The sequence below is a fragment of the Mya arenaria genome, chromosome 12, assembly GCF_026914265.1.
Source record: "Mya arenaria isolate MELC-2E11 chromosome 12, ASM2691426v1".
Taxonomy (NCBI): Eukaryota; Metazoa; Mollusca; class Bivalvia; order Myida; family Myidae; genus Mya; species Mya arenaria.
This window is the reverse complement of record NC_069133.1, coordinates 22,542,167-22,567,257: the sequence shown is the minus strand read 5'-3', so window position 1 is coordinate 22,567,257 and position 25,091 is coordinate 22,542,167. Positions and strand designations below refer to the sequence as shown.

General features: G+C 34.3%; 1 protein-coding gene across 2 annotated transcripts; it reads left to right on the top strand.

The window, feature by feature from the left end:
* The first annotated feature begins 152 nt into the window (after positions 1–152).
* Positions 153–24,435, top strand: LOC128212511 (uncharacterized). Of its 2 annotated transcripts, XM_052917996.1 has the most exons (11): positions 153–390; positions 3,862–4,022; positions 4,607–4,765; positions 5,211–5,375; positions 7,374–7,437; positions 7,813–7,900; positions 8,616–12,081; positions 12,501–12,615; positions 13,588–13,744; positions 14,682–14,793; positions 15,734–24,435. In XM_052917996.1, exons 3-11 carry the CDS (start codon positions 4,613–4,615, stop codon positions 15,911–15,913), a joined length of 4,500 nt encoding a protein of 1,499 aa, XP_052773956.1. In that variant the 5' UTR covers positions 153–390; positions 3,862–4,022; positions 4,607–4,612; the 3' UTR covers positions 15,914–24,435. The 2 variants fall into 2 exon arrangements, with proteins under 2 accessions (XP_052773956.1, XP_052773957.1); XM_052917997.1 differs by lacking the exons at positions 153–390; positions 3,862–4,022; positions 4,607–4,765; positions 5,211–5,375 and adding an exon at positions 6,662–6,902.
* Positions 24,436–25,091: the final 656 nt, after the last annotated feature.

Sequence of the window (25,091 nt, the reverse complement as noted above, 5' to 3'; positions counted from 1 at the left end):
CTTTGTAAATATATAACTTATTCAAAATAGTGATTTAAAGGTATATGCATACACACATTTTATTCCAAGTAAAAACTTAGGATAAGTAGATAATGAAATTATTGAACTATTTGTAAAAAGAATGAACATCCGTTTAGTAATATTTACTTCCGTCAGCAGTGCTGAAAACATTGCCCGACGTTTGGTGCAATGATTTTTCGGCGAAGTATGCTATAAGTCGCTCCTGGTTTACTATAAACACATTGCATGAAGTTCATAAATACCTTCGATATCATGTTAACCTAAAAACTTTTAAGATTGAATCGGAATTACCGTGAAAATCGCCATGGAATGAGTGCTGTCAAAATGACCCTTCCGAGGAAAATGACAAGTGATTGCGTGATAAAATCGGTATGATGCATGGACATTATATTATCTTGATTGTATAATAGGACACTTATTTATTACCGTATAGTCGAAAATAACACTTACGTAATGTTTTTAAATCAAATATATCCGCTTGAATTCTGTTTCGCAGTTCATTTTTTATCCGATGCCCCTCCCACTTTATTTGTTTTGTTTGTGTTTTTGTAACAACGCCAACGATTTCCATTCCTGAACAGCACACATGTCTTTTTGGACTATTTAAATTTAATGGAAAGGAAGATGTTAGTGTTTCTCTGGTGTAACCATGTTACAAACAACTCTAAAATGTGTGGAATTTGTGGAGTCATAAAGTAGAACTTAAAAAGTATTAGAATTTCACACTTAAGTCGTATGAACATGACCTCAAACTGACTATTAAATGTATCATATTTGGAGAACTTGTCCCATATGTATTCTATTGTTTAAGCTAAGCTATTGCTAAGAGTTTACAACAGTATGGTGGAATCATAGTCCACCTTAATTATAATTTGGTTGTCAACTGTCAAAATAATAAAAAAAAGAATACCTGAACACTCATCATTGTAGCTAGTTGGAATCAAAGGCAATTGGTAATGTTTTCAGACATTAAGTGAATATTTTTACACTCAATCTTCTTGACTATGAATGTCATTGTGTTGTCCATATATATATTATCCTTGTTTCTGGTCTTTGACTTGGTAAAATATCTATGGGATGACTTCTCTAAACAATGTACAACTTTGTCAAGTGTTTGTACTTCTCGTCTTGTAATGATTTGAATATTGGGACAAAACAGACACACTTTTCAATTATAGTCATTTGGATCAAAAAGTACGAATACTAGCGAGTCAGAATTCCTTGGAGTGTTTTTGTCACCATTTTTACCTCGACTATTCGAAGAATAAGGAGAGCTATACTACTCGCCCAAGCATCGGCATCGGCGTCACCGCTTGGTTAAAGTTTTGCGTGCAAGCACACATAGGTTAATATCTCAGCAACTACTTGGTATTGCATTGAGACTTGATACAATGGTACTCAACCATCCAACCTATTTGGCTTACCAAGTTAGATACATCTAGTTTGCATTTAATCAGGGCTCGACATTAAACACTGCCCGATTGCCCGGGGCAAGTAATTTTTGCAGGCGGGCAGTAGTTTTTAGAATCTACCTGCCCGATCGGGCAGTAACAAAAAAAACTCGTCATAGTGGTGACTTTTCTGGTAAAAAATAGTAGTCCGTACTCTCCTTCTTGGAGAGTATTTATCAAACCGAAACCTCATGCACTCATTGGTTGTTGACTCGAAAAATCGGGTCAAATGGAGCTCCTCTGACATTTTCATTCGAAACTACGATGGCGAAGACTGCCGAATATTTTCCGACAGAGCTCGAGTAATTCCGTTTAGATCCGTTGGCCAATCGCGCGAGCTGCACCAAATCCATATAGCTAGCATTCGATTTAATGCCCTCACAATGTACACAGATGGCGTTTTGACAGTCGACACTGTCAAGTTTTTTTAATGTTTCAAACGAAAAAAGGCTAAGTCATCCAAGAAAAAGTAGGAAAAGAAACTAAAATGACGCTGGGTCGTGTCTTGGGGAAACAATTTTCCTGGACTCAGACACAGCGTGGTAATTTTGGCTATTTTTCGGACTGCTCCAATTTCCGGATGCTCGGTTTTTGGAACTTTACGAGTTCACTTTACATTGCGATAAATTGTAATTTACTTCAAAATAAATGGAGGATTACAAGGCTTAGATAAGAGGTTGACTGTTCGTTCTTATAATTCAATTTTATTTCATCCTTAATAATTTGAATGTATGCGCTAAGTTACAAATTTCATGACAACTGATTTATTTCAAATACAGCAAGCCCTGATGTGCAGGTTGAGTCTGGAAATGGGTTATAACAACAAAATGAGCCCAAAAAAATTGGGCAAGTAAAAAATCCATTCGGGCAAGTGAAAATGGCTAGAAGTATTAGAATAAGCGTCAAGCCCTGATTTAATGCAAATAATAGGCCTTTATAATTTGACTTAGAAATTCTGGTTAAGGTTTTGCATGCAAGCACACATAGGTTAATATCTCAGCAACTGCTTGTGGTATTGCATTGAGACTTGGTACAATGGTACTCAACCATCCAACCTACTTAACTTACCAAGTTAGGTAACTCTAGTTTGCATTTAATGCAAATAATTGCCCTTTATTATTCGACTCAGAAATTCTGGTTAAGGTTTTGCATGTAAGCACATATAGGTAAATATCTCAGCAACTACTGGATGAATTGCATTGAGACTTTATAAAATGGTACTCAACCATCCAATCTACTTAAATAACCAAGTAAGATAACTCTAGTTTGCATTAATTTCAAATAATGGCCCCTTTTTATTCAACATAGAAATTCTGGTTAAGGTTTTGCATGTAACCACTGTTTAGTCAATACCTCAGCGAATACATCATGTATTGCATTGAAACTTTACACACAGGCTCCCAACCATTTAACCTTCTTATTTAATCAAGTAAAATAACTCTATCTTTCATATTATATAATTTTGTCCCTTTATTATGCGACTTAGAAATTTGGTTAAGGTCTTGCATGTTAGCACACATAGGATAATATCTCATTAACTACTTGATATACTGCATTGAGACTTTATACAATGATATATTGCATTGAAATCTAATCTAACAGTGATCCATGCATGTTTCGCCAAAACTTTTTAATCCTTGCACTGAAAAGCGGCGGAATAGTCAAGCGCGCTGTCTCTGTGACAGCTCTTGTTGGAATAGGGCCAGTGTTATTCTGATTTGAAATAGTGTTTCATTTTGACTATATTTGGTAATTCCAATTTTGCCTAGAAAAAACAATTTTTTATGTTTTTGAAAATGGTATATGGATTTTTTAGTATATGTTTAAGCATTTGGAATCTGGCTGAACTTAGGACCCGAATTGGTCAGTTAAATCACTGCCTCTAGATTACCATCCTAAATAATTCGAACAATTAGAGCCTTCAAAGGGAAGTCTGTTATTTATACTATTTCAAGTCAAAAGGATGCCTTGAGATAATTATCATAATTCATCAGATCAATTCAACAAAAAAAGATGTTTTATTCATGTCCAACAAGCATAATCCTGTCTTATTTTTCGATAAGTCCGGCTAATCCTTGGACTTGTTGCTATTGGATCATACTTATATAACTTCAACTACGGTACTAAGCACTTGGTATCAATATATTCGAGTCATGCAATATGCACCTACTTTGCACATTTCGGTCATGTTCCAACAGGCCTGATTTGTGATTGGGCTAGTTTAAATTAATATTATTAAGTAATACAATCATCCTAAATCAAATATCAGAAGGTCATGACTGTTATTTTGTTCACTAATTCGGACCGTTATTCTTATGTTTACATGTTATTTATACTCTTTACTATATAACTATATAATATACATGTTATGATCTTTATTCTTTTTCAGGCATCATAATTCTTGAAGAGACTCCATAATCCATCATGGAACCAACGCAGAGATTTCTATGCACTCGTAGTCTAGATGCTTTGAAAACAAAGGATAAATTCATCTGTTAGATATTTCATTGAAGTCGTCATGTTTGATCAACATTGTTAAATAGCTTAAAGGTAAAAACTGCTGATTTCTTTTTTTCTTTTTGCTTAATATTACTTGGTGTTAAAACAGTACACGATGTAAGAGACAACAGCACAACACTGTCATGAGCTTGCATTAATTAATACACCAGACGTGAGACACCATTAGTCAAAAAATTATTTATTCATATAAACTGATAAGTGCTTTTGTCTGTAGTCAGATCGTATATTTGCATTCTATGTTTCTCAGCATCAGCAAAACCCTAATATTTTATTCCATTTACATTACATGAGTGAGAAAATTGCCTGACAAGATCTTGTTTCCATGAATATTAATAAGCTAGGGGAGACAACTCTTCTAATCTTCGAAGGAAACAACACAATTTAATAAGATTAACAATAATGTCATATAAGGGTTTTGTTAGTTGATATTGAAAACAACTGACAATATAATTTTATTGGATTTGATTCCAAAGTGGTCCTCTTTCGGCACAGATGAAACCACCTCATTAAGTATTCAATATAACGAGATTTCCTTAACAAAATGTCCCAGTGAACTTAGTTAATGAAACTGATGGTAACAGTATACCAATGTAAGATGTTTGTATTCTCCACAGTGGCCTATGCCCTTCTTGCCCATGAAGTACCCTGACTGTCGGCTGTCCATGGAGGCTATCTGGTCTACATCCGTGCACTGCTGGCTCCGACATGAGCTAGAACAGAGGGGTATTGATTCCCTTGTCTACACAAGATACATCATCAGCTTGCTATTACAGGTTTGGACAGAGATATTTGTTGAATGCTTAAAGAAATAATGAAAACTGTACAACTGTACTGTTACTGTGTCTGGTAACTTGCATAGAATTTCACCTGTAAAAGGAGAATTTCACCTGTAAGAGGAGATAAACCAAAGTATTTTCTGAATTATGTTTGACCGTCACTTTGTAACACACTGTCTCAAAGAACTTCCTTGACAGTGCTCGGACTGTTATGGAAGGATTATAAGAATTCATTCATTCATACTGCAAAATATAGCATGTTAAACAAGATTAAGATAAATTAATACAAAAAAGGAAAAATAAGGATAAGGACATGAATCTTATATAAATTGTATCAGTCTTTCAGAACTTTGAGTTTGATAAACTCATTTGAATTTAAATATTGTTAAAACAGTTTGATTGTAAGAAACAGTTTGTTTGTAAGTGTTCTTGCACTGTACAGGATGGAGAAGACTTAGATGTGTTGGACCCGGACCTAGACCCAGTGCCTGTGAAGCCACGGCGCAAAGGTCAGAGGTCGTGTGGAAAACACCAGCGGCTGTCGTCGAGCGAGGAGGAGAGGAAGAAGTTTGCAGCCATACAGTGTTTGTCTGCAGTCACAGATGAAGTGAGTACTGTTGTAAAGCTCGCCCTGAAGGTGTTTGGTGACAGTTGAAGGGAGGTTTCATATGAGGTTTAAAGGTGACCAGTCTCGTGTAGCCAGTTCTATAAAAGTTGTTTATTTTTTGGTAAGGATAAAATTAGCCAAAATGTTCATTGATTGGTCAATAATTATCATATAATAACTATTAGTTAATAAAATAATTTTGATCTGCAAAATGACCAAAGGATAACATTTGGATGACTACAATTTGCTGCAAATGTCTATCAAATATTTATCTGACCATTTTACCACATGGGTGCATTATCCATTGCATTTTAAAAACTGAAAGATTTTGCCAAACTCAAGGCAAGTTTAATTATTATTTTCTGGGTGACGAGTCAAGTTGAACACTGGACTGACCATACATGTACAAAAGTAATTTACAGACTTAAAGATTCATCCGTTAATCTACTGATTCCAACAGATGAAAAAACATAAATCTTGATTCATGAATTTTATGAACCTCCCTTTACTATCTCATTGTTCAAAATCAGAACAGGATGTGTATGAAATGGTAAATGGGCTTGATAAATATTCAAAGTCCTATCTTTGCTATTCAAAAAAACCTCTGATTTCAATGAATGCTTTGTACTTTTATTTTGGTCATTGTTTACATAGTAATAATAACTAATGTACATATCTATCTGTTCAACTAGCTTGATATTTAAAACCCTGCATAAATAAACATAAATGATAGTTCTTTTCAACTTGGAGAATTAGAGCCTAGGATTTTGTTGTGAAATTATAGATATTTATGTTACAGTAGATTTCAACTGTCTAGCTTTTATCATGAATAGGGAAATTATAAAGATTTAAATGTATTTTAACTTCCTGGTTCATGTTTATTTCTGAAATTAATCAAGTACATGTCACTAAACCAATATTGACGTTCATCTGTCCTTGATCGCTTATTGTGTCCCGCTATTTTTAGTTTCATGTCATTGTGACATATTGATATCTGTTTTTAAAATAAGTAATGATCTCAGATCATAAACTTGTTTCACAAAAATAGAAATGTAACTTGTTTTCTAAAACTTATCTGAAAGTTCTACGTAATTCATGAAAAATTGTTAATAAATTTTACCAGTCATGACAAATCTTTATAATTGGCCATTGAACAAATAATTGATTTACTTCCTGATAATTGCTTTCACAGTATCATGTCAATACGTTTATCAGAACAGGAAGTTAACCTATCTGTTTGCAATTTTTGATAATTAATGTCTCAACTACAATTGTAATTTGTCCATTTTAACACCTTGCTCATGATCTAAGTTTGGAGGAGTAAAGGATATATAAGTAGCAATGAGTGAATTAGAGTTGACCTAACTGTGTTGATGTAACAGTAGTTATTCAGATGTGAATTTACAAAGAAATAGAGACATTTGAATATATGTCTCCATTTTATTGTTCATTAGAACAATTTACGCTACACTATGTTTACAAGCAGAACATAAGATGAAATATCAGGAATCATTGACATTATGGGATGTAAGGATAAATTGATATTATTTATTGGACATAAGTGGCATTGACATTATTTATGAAATGACAGTATGGGATGCATCAAATCATTGACAATATGGGATGGAAGAAATCAGTAACATAACAGGATTTATTGACATTATTTATGGAATGTAAGATCTCTTTGACAGTATTTATGGAATGTAAAAAATTATTGACATTATTTATGGAATGTAAGAAATTACTGACATTATTTATGGAATGTAAGAAATTATTGACATGGGATATAAGGTATTATTTATGGGATATAAGGACTCATTGACATTATTTACGAATAGTAAGAAATCACTGACATTATTTATTGAGGCTTCTAATAGAGCACTTTGAAATCGAGCCATACAACAAAGTGATCTTACATTGTAGTCTTTGAAAGAACATGTAAAACATTTATGCTTTTGTGAATGGAACTCTAGTAAACTGTGTACTTTTCTGTTCCAGAAATCTGGGATTGAGACGCTGGTGGAAGAACTTTGTTCTCGACTCAAGGACTCTGAAATACAAGGTATGCTTTACTTATTCAAGTTGCGGTTTTAAAGTCACACTTTCATGTTATAAAAACTACTCTTCTAAGAATAATTTACATGTTCCCTGTAATGGTTTGGAAAGTATTCATTCGCATTTGAAATGATTTGCAGTTCAATAAAGTGAACATAAGTGAGTATATGGTTGCTAATTATAGAAAAAACAAGTTAAAACACACTCACATTGAGCTAACATAATACAGGGCTTCCATTAAGAATTTGAAACTAGAGGTATGAACTTCTTGCCATCAATTCTGAAGCTTTTCTCTAAAAGGTGAAAGTTTAATGAGTTTCTATAAAGTTTCCTGGTATGTTTGATTAAGGATAAATGATGTGAGTTTGTCTTGTCTTACTAGCCACGGTGAGCCCAGCAGTTAAATCTCGATCCTGTAGCAGCGAAGGAAGTGATGACAGTGGCACAGAGAATCAAAACCCTGCTCAGAAGTAATGAAACTTTTTTAACAATCTCTGTTTATAAGAAAAAAAATCAGTTGTTGTTGTAGCCTTGATGTCATGGTCGGTGTAAGAAGCTTGCAACACTTCAACCATGGCCATAGCTAAAATATCTTTCAACATATTGATACGTAACTTGATACACATGTTGCCAGAGGCAATCACAGGTCAAATATTGAAGGTATTTTAATGAAATTTGGTACACAAGTTTGCAGTGACAATTCGCATATCTGTATCATCCATGGAAAACAAATTTCAAAATACAAAGTTTACTCACACAGACGAGAGATGGCATTTGCTTGCTATAATATTAAGCTTCAGCATTCATTCTATAATCAGGATTTGGATGCTCATGTTTTGCATATAGATATAAACTTTAAAAGTTGAAGAAATGCTGGTTAGAGACTCACTGTTAAATGTGAGTTTTGTTGGTGGTCACCAAGGCAGACGACAGGTTTTCTTTTGTAACTTTGGTAACCCGGGTAATTGGCAGTAGCATAAAGACCCCATCGCATAAAGGGAGTGATTTATATGGTATTTGATTAACCTGTTTCACAAATTAATTCAATCCTCAGACTGAATCTTACTCTAATACTTGGAATAAACTTTTTAACACACAAGCAAGCGATACATTTTATAAGTGCAGTTCAGGGCTTGCAGGCTTGTGCTTATTTTAACCACTGTTGTAAATATATCTCTATTCCAGGTACTATGCTGCATTTCCTGCTCTGCAAGGCAGTGGTACTTCCTGCAACCAATCACCCACAGAGACTGTGTGGGGGAAGAATCCCATTGTTAGCAAGACCCTCGCCTCTGAAGAAGACAGCTCCAGCACCAATGAGGATGCTGAGATTCGTAAAATAAACCGCTCTGAACCGGTCGCTGTTCCCAAACTGAGGAAACCAAAGAGAAACAGGAACCGGAAAGAGTCACAGGGGCGAAACAGCCGAGGGAGACGAGACAGAGATCGGCCTCGGTCCTCGGGAAACAAGCAGACAAGGGGAAAACAATCGCAGAAGGAGCAAAGGAAGCTACAGGAGTTTCCTAACTGGCCACCAGGATTTGCCAAACTGGATCAAGCAATTTTACAGAATCTGGGCTACTTGGAGGAGGATTTTGTGTTCTTGGCGGAAAGTCCTAAAAGGAAAGACGATGAGCTTTGCACAAAGGTAGAATCACTTCTTAAAGGAATTCTACTTCCTGCTCCAGCCAAAACTTACAAAGAACTTGAAGATGTCGATGATGAACTGCCTGAAGAAATGCTCAAGACTGGGAAAGTCTCAAAACCTCAGCCGAAACCAACTGCGGATACTGCTATTGACAACTTGCAGACCATATATGTTAAATCTGATGCTGAATCTCAGAGGTCCAGTGCCCGGGAAGATAATGTCAGCCCTGAGCTGCAGGAACAAGAGATCTGGTACACACAGCCCATTAATGCTGTGTTTCAAAACCAAGAATGTGAAACTGCCAACACCCAAAGCTCCAAGCTGAGACTGTACAAAAGAAACAGCTACCCTGATTTTTCAACAGATGAACAGGAAACAAAGGATTCATGGGAAGATTTGAACAGCCCTTCTTCTAGTCCTCAAGATGGTATTTTCAGAACTTTCAGCGCAGCCTCCAACTCCAGTGATGATATATTTGATGGGTCGGTTCTCATTCCAGCCTGGTTGACTGAGGTTATATCAGCGGATGAGAACAGTGATGATGAAATAGATCTCTCAGCCTCTCTGAAGTCTTCAAGCCCTTTTCCATCTTTTGAACAAGGCCATGCTCGGCTTGCAAATTCTGTGAAGAAAAACGAAAGCTTTGAACAGCTGCAAAACTCATGGAAAGAAGGAAACGAATTCACAGGTTCTTTTTATCAGCAGGATCTTGGAGGCCCAGGTCATGATCAGCACTTTGATGAAAACTCTACACCAACACCAGATAATGCCTATCAAACTCAAGGGGGTGAAAGGCCAATTTCTGTTTCACTTGTTGATTTGGACTACATGGCAAAGTTTCTGGAAGAGAACTCATCTTCAGACTGGCATTCCTTCAGTCCTGAGGACCAAATAAGCCTGCCCTTTCCGGTAGAAAGCTCTGGTTCTTCTGGTATGTGGCAAAGTCAGGTTCTTGTTGACTACACTCTCTATAGTAGTCACTCCGAGACAAACTTGCCTTTACTGACAGTGCTTGATCTGCAATGCTGGCAGCCTCTGGGTGCGAGCCCCTACTCGCCACTCTGGGATGTGAACATGCAGAAAAGGAATAAATTCTCACCGTGGGGTGGTCAACTTGTGCCAGGCGATAGTCAAATCTGGTTGGGAGAAAACACACTGGTTTTTATGTATAATGTAAATGCTGACAAACAAGATGACAGCAAAGCTGATAAGAACGAAAACACTCTTATTCCAAGGATTTCTATTGACATTGTTTCTGATGCTGACAATGAGGGCTCAGCTTTCATGGATAAAGATGATCATGGTTTGGACAACAGCCATGCATACCATTTCTATGACCGTAGTGTGTCAATGGGAGATGTTCCGTCTCTCTGGGATGACCATGAATCGCCAAAGAAATCTGACCCTAAACTTTCTAAAAGCTTTGAGCTTGTTCCATCTGAGCACTCCGCCTTCAATGATGTGCCAAGGAAGCTGATACAAGTCCACAGCGAACCCAACTTGGTTCAGTTTCGTCAGGACTTCATTGATAATGGTCAGGACACTACGCAGTCTCCTAAAGAACATCTTTTCTTCTCACCAAAGACCCATTTCAGGCCAATAACTCCTGCATTTGCTCCTGAACTGTTTACTTCAGCCAGTAAAAGCAAGCAGCAAGTATGCCATGACCTGTTTGGAGGAATGCCATCCACAAAAACACCATACCAGCAATACAATGCTGTCAATGATGATAGTGATGAGGAATCCTTTGTGCCAAGCTTTAAGCTGAAAAACTACAGCAAATGTATTCAAACTGGCGAGAGTTTTGACAAAGTAGACAGCCCTGAAGTGTTGAGTGGAGCTGAAGAGAGAGATACCCCAGAAGCCTTGACTTTGAGCATTATTGAAGACATCATGGGAGAGAATGATGATAGGGATAGGCTGATACCCATAAATGAAGACCTTGACACAGCAAATACAGACTCTGCATATGAAACAGACTATGGGTGTAATCAGGGAGCGGATAATGATTCTGACAGAGTGGCTGAGGCATTTGGAGGGAGTAAATGTCACCCTTGTTCCAGCTTTGGTCAGCTTCCCCAGCGTCAGCTTAGCAGTGATGGGGCGGTATTTGACTTTGGTCATCAGGGGGACTTGGTGGACTTCAAAGTTGAGAGCTTTATGGCAACCTTCCCCCACACCCAGGACTGGCCGGATAGCTGCATGCACCACGCCTCTGTACACAACGATATCTGGGCGGACACACATAAAGATAGCTCCACCTGCCAAACCACTGTACACAATGATATCTGGAAAGACAAGCATAATGATAGCTTCACCGACCAGGTCTCTGTACACAATGATATCTGGAAGGACTCGCAGAGAGATAGCTGCAACCAACCAGCGTCTGTGCACAGTGATATCTGGAAGGACTCGCTGTCACACAAAGATGGGTGTCATATTGACAACTGGGCCAGCTTTGATCAGGTTGGAGAAAAAGAAAAGCTGAATGAGAGTCAGATATCCGCCAGCTTTCCAGGGACAGGTCATGGGTTTTGGCAAGAAGATATTGGCCTGGATCACTTGTACAAAGATGATATTGAAAAATACCGAAACATCTGGAGCACTGCGGGACAGGAGTACCTATCTGTGGATATCGCTTTGCCAGAAGAACAGGAAAATCCTTGCAAGTTTTATCCGGAGTATTGTGAGGAACAATATGATAATGTTTCCCCGGACAACATCATCTTTCACCCTATGTATCTTGGCAACCTGGAAGGTGTTATCGATGCTGAGAATGAAATCAACGATGAAAGAACGGCTGGTGATGTTAAACAGGTAGAAGGAAGCTGCAACTTTGAGTTGGATTATGACGGGTTTGTAGGCTTTCCGGAGTGTAACGATACATGTGATGGATGTGATCAAGCTGATGAGGAGACGTGCCATCAACCGGGGGACTACTTCAGTGTAAAATTGGTCTACAGGGATAAGGAACAAGAAAAGGCTGATCCTAGTGCCGAACAGGTATTTCAATCATGTATCTTTTGGCTTCATTTTGTCATGACCGTCATCAGAATTGAAAGGAATGTATTTATAAATTGTTGCATTTTTTATATGCCTGTTAATAGAATGGAACATATCATAATTTTATGTGCAGCGTGTGGGCAGTGTGCGTCCTTATATTGTCAATAACTTCAGAAGCATGTGTCCAATCACCAGTTTTGGTCAGAATGTGTATGGGCAGAATATTAGAAGATTAAGTAATAACTTAACGTCTTTATAAAAAAATGACATGAATTTGTGTTTTATTTTATTAAAACTTATAAATGAAACCACTCTTGCAGCCTGAAGCACCATGTAATTTTAAGAAATTATCTAAACTTTTTTATTTCTCTGACTTCTTTACGAAGCACCAGCCTAACAATATCATCCTTGACTTTCAGCACCACAGCTATGGTTCATACGATCTCGCTCCGATGCCAGAGGCTGTGACTCTTTCAGAGCTGGAGAGCGAATGGCTTGATACCAACTTACTCTGGGCACAGAAAAAGCCTTCCAGTGAGTAGTGAGAAAACATTGTATAATTTTTCAGTGGCTCATTTTGAGCTCACTTGAGCTTTTGTGCGAGTCTTTATCTATTGATCATCGTTTTTAATTGCTAAAAACATTTTAACTTCAGAGGAATGTTCCTTGGTTGGTCCACTTTCAGATTCTTTTTAAAAAAAACTTGTACCATTAAGAACTCACATTGCCAATCAACCAAAATAATTTATTCTGTTCTTGTCTTAAACCTTGAGCCCAGAGGTTTGATGTTTAGTGTTGTAGCATTTCCTTACGTTTCTGTACAGAAGTCCTCCAAATTATGCCTCTTGGGCCAATAGTTGGCCCACCCAGAAGTCACTTGTTATACATTAAATTATATAAGGTCTACTAGTCTTGGCTAAACCTGCAAGGCTAACAGGTTTGATACCTTGTACGTAATGTGGTTTAATAGTTCTTTACCAAATTCATTCAAATTATGCCGCTGTGTCCCATTTCAATAAAGGCCTGGAGGAAATAATCATTGGGTGGGTACATGTAGTCCATTCACTTAGTTTAGGCTGATATTTGGTATGTAGCATGGTTTAATAGATCTTTACCAAATTTATTCAAATTATGCCCCTGGGTTCAAGTTCAATAAAGGCCTGGAGAAAATAGTCAGTGGGTACATGTAGCCCATTAACTTAGTTTCAGCTGATATTTGGTATGTTGCATTGTTTAATAGTTCTTTACCAAATTCATTTAATTTATGCCTCTTGCTCCTGTTTTAATGAAGGCCTGGAGTAAATAGTTTGTGGGTACAAGCAGTCGTCGAAATTAGACTTTTGGATGAACAAGCCCGAATTCATATACTTACGCTTGGCATTGCATTTTTGAACAAGCCCTGCTGTATAAAAAAAACAGAATTCTAACAAGCCCAGAAAGCATTTAACTGTAGTCCATTCAAGCTTATTTTAGACTTTCAAACTATTAAATGCTTGTACACTTCAGGTTCCCAGCGTAAACCCTGCAGTTTCTATCTGGAGGGGAACTGCCGGCGTGCCGACTGCAAGTTTGCACACGATATCTCGAACATCACCTGTCGATTCTGGGAGGAGGGAGGGTGCTTTAAGGGCCCTCTCTGTCCATTTCTGCATGGATACCCGAGGTCAGCCCTTTAAATATGAATCTGCTGGGACTTTAAATAATGAGTTGAAGTTCCTAATTTTAGCCGTGATACACTGTGCAAAAAAAGTCTGGGCAACAAGCCTCTGAATTCCTTCGTTTTGGAAATCTCATAGATCTATAAGCATTTGAGGAGACATATATTGATAGTGTGTCTATTATAATATACAATAGGGATATTAGTACTGATATTTGATCCAAGAGGTTGTATTCATCTTCAGTGGATTTTTTCAGATTTCAAAATCTGCGAAAATCCATGGGAGTCGAGTACAATATTCAGGATCAAAATGCAGTACTAATAACTCTTATTTATATACATTATTGGTTAAATCACTTAAAAGACACATGTTTTCATAATAAATGCCATTTTAATGACACACTATTTTGTTTGATGAAGTCATTTTAACACCGGCAACGATATTTATTATGACATGACGTCAGCAGAGTGAAATATGGCTGTATTGCACTGGAGTTGAATAAGAACTACTGTTTTTTGGCGATATATATTGCGTGTGGATTTATGTTGGGTATATTTTAAATGGGGTATATTCGCATCATTATTCATACTTCATCGACATTTGAAAATATGGTTAAAACACATATTATAAACTAACATAAAACAGCACACTTTTGCCATAAAAAGTTTCATGTAAAATTTAACCATCAATTTCATCAGTCATATCAGACATATTGGTTCCTCAAAGTTGTTCCTGAATGCTGCTCAATTATTATGCACACAAGTTATTCATTTATAACATTATAAACAAGTAAAAGTGATTTTCTTCAAGTATGTTTTACTCAAATGTAGACAATAATATATTACCTAGTTTTACCTTTGTCTGGTATTAGATTTGCTGATAATTTATCTTTCTTGACGCATATGCTTGCTTGAAACTTATTAGTGGTGCTTTACATTCCAGACAAGGCAGCCCTGTGGATGATGTTCACCTGACCCCAATCATGGCGGACGATGACAGGGAGAGTTTTGATCTAAACAGTGATGAATTCCCAGAACTCTCCCTCTCAGTCAAGGTTAGTGACTTAAGTTTGTAGTGTGTTAGTTTTTTTAAAGAAAAGAAGTCCAGGGGCCATATTCATAAAGCTTCTTAATCATTTCCTAACTTAAGTTGATTTCTTAAAAATTTCATAGTCATATTAAAATAAACGTATAAGTGTTTTAACATTAAAGTATGTTTTATTTCAATAAAGTCAATGAAAGTAATATAGAAATTTATAAGCTTTTATACCATATAACCATAGAGATGATTAAATTAGGGAAGAGACTTAAGTACGAAAATGACTTGAGAAGTTTTATGAATACCACCCCAGTATTGTCATAAACTTTGTTGTTTTTGATTGCAAAAACTTTATCCTTGGGGATGACTTTAAAAAGTTCGAGATATTCGATTGAAACAGTATTAACATAGTTCCAGAGCCAATACTCACATGTATAGCAATGTGCATAAAACTATGGCTGAAATAGTTAAGATATTCTGCTTTTTCGATTGAAAAAACACCGGTTTTAGGGTTCATTCTATGGTGCTTTTCTCAGCTTTTACATGAATTGGACGTTCTTGTTTTTATTGTATGTTGAAATAACTCCTAAGTTAGGAGTCCTAACATATATTCTTTCCAATATGTTTTACCTGTAACCATGGTTGTTAGTGGTGTAAAATATATGTTCATAATTATATTCATTATTTAAGTTGCACTCCCACAAATGGACCATTTGACAACTTTTTTTATTGTCTTTGAATAAGCCAATTTGTGCATAAATGTCTGGAAGCCAGTGACATAAGACTGCTGACAAAAAAAATGAAAAAAAAATGTTAAAGAAGTCAATCTTTGAGAATGCAGCTTTAACATACTGTTACAGTTATGTGAATGCAAAATTTGCTTAAGATGAAAAAACAAAGTAATACAGTATATTCTTGTACACAATCTGTCATCTGGTTTTCAATATGTATTTCAGAATACTAACAACAACAACAGCAGCAGTACTATCAATCAAAAGAAGAGCAAGCCTCTGAAATCCCAGAATGCAAGTGTTGGAAAAACGGAGAGGAATCGTCGCGGTAACCTGCGTCGTCATAGCAACAAGGAAAATAGATGTGAAATAAATATAGTGGCCAAGTGTAGTAGCAGTGTGTGAAAATAACCAGTGGGTTAGACGTGCGATACTCATATTCGTTGAATTTGTTGTTAGCTGCTTTGGCACAAAACTGTAACTGTATGTCGGCTTTTATGCGGATTGTATGTTTTTGGCCATAGTCAAGATTTTGCAAGTTTTTGTTGAAAAGTTTTGTCATTTGTTATTATTATTATATAAACTGGTTAATGCATAAATTGATGTTATAAAGATGTTTCATTTTAACATAACTTTTCAAGGATTTTGTTATTGAAAAAAAAAAGATATCTAAGGAGGAAGCGTTACAATCTGTTCAAATCAAACATAGATTTATTTCAAAATTGATGCTAACTTTCTCATAAGTCCACTTATAAATATCAATTATTGTATTTGTAGTCTTTCGTTGCCCCATTCCATTTACATGTTCGTTGTAAAAAGTTGTTAAAATATGATAAAAAAAAAATCATTGTTAACATTGTAAGATAGAAAGAAGTCATGAAGTTATTTTTTGACATAGAGTAATTTGTCTCAATTTTGTATACGCCTCTATACTCAACAAAACTAATTAATGGTCACTTATACAATCGTTGAAAAAGTGATATAAGACAACCGATTTCTGCCATAATTCTATTGGGAAGGTCAATAAAAGGCTTATTGAGAAAATAGTGTGCCCAGTGGCATATGTTAAACCAGGGTTCAGGATTAATCATAACTGAATTGAGGATTGAAAGCTTTTTGCTTCAGAGTATTATTAAGTTAAAAAGATTTGTGGGGTTTTTTTGCTTGGACATTTGTGTCAACATTGTTTGAAGTACCTTAAAATTAAAATTAATGACTTTGGAAACAACTTCAAAAGGTGTCCAAGCCCTGTCTAAGATGGGTATGAGTCCCCCATACTCATACATACACCAGAAATTATTCAGGATCAACAATTATTAGCTGTTAGAAACCCTGGTAATAAGTTTCAATGAAATCTGAATCAGTGAAAAAAAATATTTCAAAAAGTGACCCTTGGCCTTAAGAAATTTGTTGAGTATAAATGTGTTGGCTAAATATTAGCATAGTAAATTTTTACATGATACACCCAAAAAAAATCAATTAGAAATTAAAAAGTAAGATAATTTACGCTATGAAAAAAATTTTGGTTCATAAAACGCATGTATTTATTTACACTTCATATTATTTCATTTTAACTGGAATTTTTATCTGTCAGTATGTTTCAACTTTCATTCTTGTTAAAGACACAGTCTTAAGTTTGATTTTAACATTGTAAAAAGTTGAACCATTCTGTAGGGATAAACACATTCATCTCACATCATTTTCATCATTCTAGTTTAGTCTTATTTATTATCAATGTTGTTGATTTGTTGTTTAAATGTTTATTAAAATAGTTTTATCCGAATTATATGTTTAAGAAGCTGAAGTGAGCTTAAGAATCTTTTTTTTCTCTTAACAAGAGATGAATGGGAATTTTCGTAAGGTTTTCAATAAAGAGTTAAAACTTACATGAATATACTTAAATGAATATGGAAGGTAAGCCATCCATCATAAAGGATGCAGATATGCATTGGTGCATTTAGATATTAATATTGAGATTATTTCTATGTAAAGTTTTGCATGGATTAAATTTTTTGACAAACTCCATTATGATCCTACTTTTATGATATGATGCAGGAGAAAAATAAGGAGAAAATAAAACAATATTTTACTATGATTATATTGCAATTTTATTAATTTGTTCCTTATATATCCTAATGCCAAAATAAAAAAAGCTTTGGCGAAAACTACAAAAATATTCAAACTTAACATTTTGTAACTTAAAAATGAAAATTTACTTCTTTTTTTTTGTATTAATGATGGACGTCTTACCTTAAAAAGAATTTCTGAGATTAAATGTTCAATTTTTGTTATTTTTTTTATTAACAAACCAAGGAATGAAATGAACAAAGTTATTACAACCCGCAAAAGACAAAGGGAAAATTTTATTTCTGAAACAAAACAAAAACAAATATTTTTTACCTTGTAAAATTGATGCATTTATTGTTCATTCGTAAAACATCATTATAGACACATGTTAATGTATATAATTACAGTATATTATGCATTGATTGTAAATCCAACCAACCGTTACTTTATAATTTCACCCTTACAATGTCATTGTTCTATTTACATGTACCGGTACTATAAATCCTACCTGTTGTATTATACATACATTGTTCCTCCACCATCTCAAATTGAGACACCACGTTGGGAAGCATCACCACATGTCAAAGGCTATTTGCAAGACGGACATTACTTCTTTCTATGAATGGAGTAACAATCATTTTGTGCTGAGACCATGTAGTACTGTAGGTTGGTTAAATTTCACGATGGTTTAATATTTGAGGTATTTCTTGGACTCATCACCTACGGTATCTGTTAAAGGAAGTTTTTGAAGTTTTATTCTCCCTAAAAATGGGCTAAAACTTTTATACTTCAATCATCTGTTAAGGAAGTTTGGATGTATTTTTCTCCCTAAAAAAGATTGTACTTCCAGTTTCAAATTATGGAAACCCTGAATCAGATCGAGAAGTTGACACAAAGGGAAATAGGATTTAATTCATGTTTACTAAAGATTAAATTATGGCATCGCAATTTTAAATCTTGCAAATTAGTCACAACCAACTAATTGTAAATAATCAATGTCATGAAATTGAGCCAATTTACAGTAATTTGCATACAAGGAAAGTTGGCTTATTGTTAAGAGAGAACGTCATGAAATGAAACCATTCTACGGAAATTTGAAAACTATGAGAAGTTGACATCTGTCTGTTTTTGTCATATTTAGATTTATTTGTAGTTTGAGGAAACTAGTTCTGTTCTATGCATTGTTTTTATGTCATTTATTCTGTAATTCATATCAAAGTGATGATAATTCATGTAATTCATGTACATAGTCAACGTAGTTTGCTGGATGAAAAACTGTGTCATATTACATCATAAAATTATTCGTTCTATAAAAGCCATAGTTATTAATAGTATATAGATGGTCTGTTGCAAAAAAATTCATGAGACATTTTGATTGTTGAAATACCATGCACCTTACTTTACAGTCATTTATTCATGTGATTTATAATGTCGGAATTGAGCAAAAAAATATACAGGTGTTCGCATTCACTCAACGACATTCTTGTTAATTGTCAGATTAAAGTCTGGGTGTTTGTTCCTCGTATCATTATAAGTAGTAAAACAGAGAAAAAAAATGACACCATGTTTAACTTCAATAGAAAAAAAGCTTTCCCGTTCGTCAGTATTGATGTTTCATGTAAACAGTGTATTTGTATTTGGAAAGTTTGTAAATTTTTACCTATTCTGTGATTTGTTGTGCCAATGTTTGCAAAACGTTTTTCTAAACTTCTGTTTTGAAGTTAGTGCTAAACTTACTGAAATCGTGAGGCTGAAATCATCAGTCTTATGTGCTGAGTTTGATCTGAAATTGTCTTGCCAAATTGTTCGTATTTTTATTTTATGATGATTTAAATAGTTACTGTAGTTAGCTTAAATTTCGTGCCGGTTTAATATTCGTGATATTTCATGAATCGATCAAATGAAAAATTGAACACTGAGCAAAACATTTTTTTCAAGAGTGTTTGTCCGATGTCATTGTTTAAAAAACGGTGTTGTCAACTTTAAAATCTAGCGAAATTTATATTCTAGTTTTTGTTCATTTGATGTTCAAAGGATGGTGTTGAAATTTGTTTAACTGACAAATTTATCCAAAACTAAAAATAAAATTGTGAAAAAGGGACGTTACGAAATTTAAACATTCTACTGTAGTTTAAAGGATTGGAAATGTTTTGCAAGCATTGGTCTTTTGTACTTTTAGATGTTAAATCTTATTAAGTCTGTGATTGTGTTTATCTGAGTACTTGTCATGTTGTATGATTACTAATGTTGTCATTGTTTGTCATTTACTTTATGTAGGTTTTACCAGGTTTTAATCTTGCATTATTTTGTATATGTATGCTTCTATATGAGAGGAGAATTTAAGTATAGTTTAGTGTATGTCGTTAAAGAAAAACTGTTTTACCTATAGCAATGCACATACAGTCAAATCTCGTTGGCTCGATATCCCAGGGACTGGCCAAAATACTTTGAGCCTCGCGAATATAGAGCCAAGCGGAAATACTTACACAGGGTTAAACAAAATCGGTCCTTTACATCCAGTTCGAGCCAACGAGGAAATCGAGCCAAGCGATAGCGTGCAAGCGGGTTTTGACTGTATATGTACATGTATAGTGTATAGCCAGATGAAAACCCAGGAATAGGGCAAAATATCACGAAAGGATTGTCATTAGCTCACACTATTCTCATTAAGTGTTAAGTAACAAAAAGTAACAATTTAACCTGGTTGTTATCTTTGTAGGGATTTTTAAAGTGTTCTTACAGTGAGAATAGTTTTGAGATTTATAGACCCAGTCTGATTTTTATCTTTAAACTTGCGCTTAGAAGATGAAGGAATTGTCTTTTACACGAGCACATGCACACTAATATAGTTTGAAACTGCACAAAGTATTTTAATTTCTGAGGCCACACCAAATTTATGTTTTGTTCTACAAAATGTCTGCACATATATTTTAGAAACGTCTAAAAAGAAAAAATATATATATTTCATTTACGGTTTCTTTTTTCACCCCAAAAATAGATCAAAAATGCTAAACATTGCTAAACAATGTTTTTTTTGTGAAAAAATGCCTTATAAAGCTTTCTGGTTAAATCATGTTATATCAAGCAAAGAAAATCGTATTAAATTGTTTCTGTGACAACTTCCGGAAGACTGAAACTGGTATATGAAATGAATATGTTGCAGAGTATTTTCTTTAACATGCATTCAATAGGGTGAATAATGTTGTGATTGTTTAGGATTATCTTTCTCAATATTAATTTTATAGAAATTATTTTTTTCACTTTCACCTGTTTCTATGCAAAATGGAAAAACATTTTTATTTTGTTCGGTAGCTCCAATTTTCTGTGTCCAAAGTCTGTAGAACAAAATATTAAATTCATTGGTGTGGCTTGATTGTGATTTCCTTTACACATTGTGCTTTCTAGTCAAAGAAAATCACATAAGGAAGAAGGTAGATATTGTTGATTGGAATTTTTTGATTGTTCATAAATTAGGATGTTTACAGATACATGAAGAGTAATTTTAAGAAAAATCAAAATGATAAATACACCAAAATCTATATTATGACTGTAACTTTTAGTATTAAGCTAGGTAATGTGTATGTATCATTTTGTAAAAATAATTGTGTATTTATCCAAAACTATGCAGATAGAATGATTGTCAATGTGTCATCATACCAAAACATGCGTACAAAATGTATTTAAATTTTTATTATTCTTCATTAAAGTTTCATTCATCTTTTGTAGTAAAACATCAAACAATACCACATATAAACATTAAGGAAACCTTGAAACAAGGTTTTCGTTTATACTTAACAGAGGTCATTCATTTATTCATATTATTTCCAATATTCACATTTTCGAGTGTATGGATTTGTAGTAAACCTGACTTGAACTTCTGTGGTAAAGCTCAGACTAAAATTTTTTTGAGCTATAGAACAAGAGTTAGGTTATACGGGAATATTGCCAAATCTATACCAAATCTATACGAAGAATTTTATTACAGAGCTGAGTAGGGTCAGGTCATTGAAATTTAAGTCTTGTTGTATTTATACAACTGCTCTTATTAGAGGGATGCTTGTGAAATCAAAAAAAAAATCAGATCTTTTTAGTGCACCATCTAAAATAGTTTAACACGTGTGTGAGGTATGGGGCTATCTTAACATTGCTACTATTGAATGATAGCATATTCAAATTAATATACCTGAGTATTTCTATTTCAAAAATAAAAGCTTCTTTGGTCAGTTAAGGCATAGTGCACATGTTTTTGCAAGTAAACTTAAAATTTAACATGTGACGCCTACTAAATTAAAGACGTGAAATCTTGATTTTAGGATAGTTGATCGTACGATTGTTTATAAGATTAACCCTATTTGTTTAAGGACTTCGTTAAAGAAACATACATAAAATATTTATGTTTTCTTACATTATTTTCTTGGTGTAAGAGGTTTGGATCTTAGGAATGGTCCTATAGTCTGGTTTGCTGTGTGTTACGGTGTATAAAATATATTGTTAGCCAGCAATACCCTTAATATATGAAAGCCTACTATTATATGTTACCAAATGTAGGCTTCAGTATTAACGCTGTAATGGTGTTAATTTAATTAAAACTATAGGGGTATTTGTTGTTATATATATATATATATATATATATATATATATGTTGTTATAGTAACATGAACTTGTTATACATTAATAATTCAATGTTTCAATTATCAAGCTTAAGCTAAGATTTTTTACTCCAGATATATCTGTAGTTAAAAAAAGAAATAGTCACTTAAAAAAAGTATTTGTTTCACTGGTACATATATATTTTTTTAAATCTTTTAAGCTTAAAGTTTGGGAGAAAATGGTTTTCGCTTTTATTATATATTTTTTTAGTTCATTCTAATTTTTAAGTGTTATTTTTTTCTTTCAATTCTGTTCTTATTCGCATAAGTAAATAAAGCTTATGTAGATTCAAGTTATGATTAGCAGGCATTAATAAACTTTAGTGACTTACAGATATGGAAAAGAAAGCTTTGAAGAGACATTTTAAAAATCCACATGTTTTTTTTGATTGGTGGAGTGAAGTGAAACATATGTTGGTTATAGAACATTACACATTGTGTATATATGTTAAGTCTGTGGTCCTAACTAGGGATGATAAAATTTAGGATTTGTCCTGAAAATGGAGATTAGGAGATTTCAATTTCAGACTAGCGTACATTTCTTATAATTGTTTTTTTGCTGGAAATTTGCATCAAAAACATAAGATGTTGTACGATGAATTGCATTTAAATGGCTTTGAAATGAGGTCATTGCGTCTTTGCCCTGCATTTGGCCTGGGGCCATATTCATAAAACATTCTAGTGAAAATTTTCAAATTAGTGAGAAAAAAAATAAAAAAATTCTAAGTTGAAATTTTAGAAGACTAACAAAGTTTTTACACTTAAGTATAAAAAAAAGTGTGATTTTTTTTTTTAAAAAGGCATATGAGTAATTTTGTTGAAAAATAGAGGGTATTTAAAATATTGGTTTAAAATATGGAAAAAAATAAGAGTGAAAATTTTCACTAAGAAGCTTTTTTGATATGGCTTCTTGACCCGTCATTCTCAAACTTTTCACTACTTGAATTTTCAGCCTCTTATCATCCCTATTGACTTGCTGGATACAGACTCCATGTTTGTTGTTGTGTTTAATATGAAATGTAAAAAAAAATGGAAAAACACCTTTTTCATATTGCATTTGATACTGTATGCCAGGTTATGGAAATTAATCTTACTGGTCTGTGAGGATAATTGTTGAGAAAGGAAACGTCTTCTTATTTTGACTTTTATTCAGAAGTTAGACGGACATGTTAATACTTGAAAGTCCATTTTGTTGAAGTAAACTTTTGTTTATTAGTTTGCATTTCCTGAAGAGACAAATTAAAGTACATAATATGTGGTATCATTTGCAGTAAAAGTTGTCTCCCTTCGATAAAAATAGAAAATACTAAGAATGGGAGGGTAGAAAATTGTTATTGCTTAGAAACTTTGTTAACGTGTCTACCTCCATGTTAACTATCTTGAAAATGTTCAAGAGTGTATTTTTTAGGAAAAAAGCTTGTTCAAAATGTGACCATGCTCTATCTGTTGTTATATCACGGTGTATGATTAAATCATCGAATAGCACAGAAACATGTGCAAGTACTGAAATCAGAATAGTTAACCCAACTGGTCTGTGTATCTTGGACAAAACACTTCAAACTTTTTTTCGACATAAAAACCCTGGTCACATGAACAAGCTTTTTTAAAGGCTCAGATAGATCTGCAAAATTGCTAACATTTCTGTTGACAGCGAACCAAATAAAACAGTGATTACTCATTCAAAAAGGTTCTGAGATTGACATTTTCAGTTAAAAGCTCTATGCAAACCACTTTTTTGTTATTACTAAGGATTTTCTAAATTAAGATTCGCTGTCAACAGAGATATGTTTTATGGATGTGAAATTTGGGGAAAGAGCTGGAATCCAGCTCAGTGCCATCTATGAACAAATCCAGACAAACTCACGTAATAAAATCTTTAAAGCAATTGGTAGTATTTTAAAATGAGGTACTAGTAATGGTTTTCATGGAAGTTATGGGTGTTTTTTTAAGAAATCTGCAGCAAGAGTTCTGCGTTTGTCTGGATCTGTTAATGTAAACTCATTTTGACCTAATTTGGGTCGCTTATGTCATCTTTCAATGGTTGAAATATAATGATTTTCAATGATTCTCGTATACCTTTGGTAAAAAAAATAATTTTAAAAACTTGTATTCCCTATAACAACGTATATAACAGTGATTGTTTCGAACATCTGTCAAATTATTGGTCTTTAATCCTGTTGATAAGATGACAATAAACTGAAGAGAAAAATATGAATTGTTTTGTTTGTTTTGTGTTCTCTGATGATTATTTTTATGTCTTCCCCCATTCATGGGGAGACGTATTGTTTTTGCCCTGTTCGTCAGTCAGTCCGTACGTCATACTTCGTTTCCACTCACTAACTATAGAACGCTTAAACCCAGGAACTTCATACTTGGTATGCTGGTTGGTCATGACTAGTAGATGACCCCTATTGATTTTGTGATCAGTAGGTCAAAGGTCAAGGTCGCAGTAAACTGGAGGTGAAAAACCGGTTTCCGCTCAAAGACTAAATATCTTTTGAGTCTAGGAACTTCATACTTGGTATGCTAGTTGTTCATGACTAGTAGATGACCCCTATTGATTTTGAGATCAAAGGTCAAGGTCGCGGTTACCTTCAGGTAAAAACCGCAATGTTGGCGGTGACCTTAAGCTTGAAAATGGTTTCTTTTCAATTACTAAAGAACGCTTGTACACAGGAACTTTATACTTAGTATGCTAGTTGGTCATGACTAGTAGATGACTCCTTCTGATTTTTAGATCAGTAGGTCAAAGGTCAAGGTCACCGTGACCTTGAGGTGAAGAAACGGTTACCACCCAGTAACTAAAGAACGCTTGCACCCAGGAACTTCATACTTTGTATGCAAGTTGCTCATGTAGATAAAGTAGG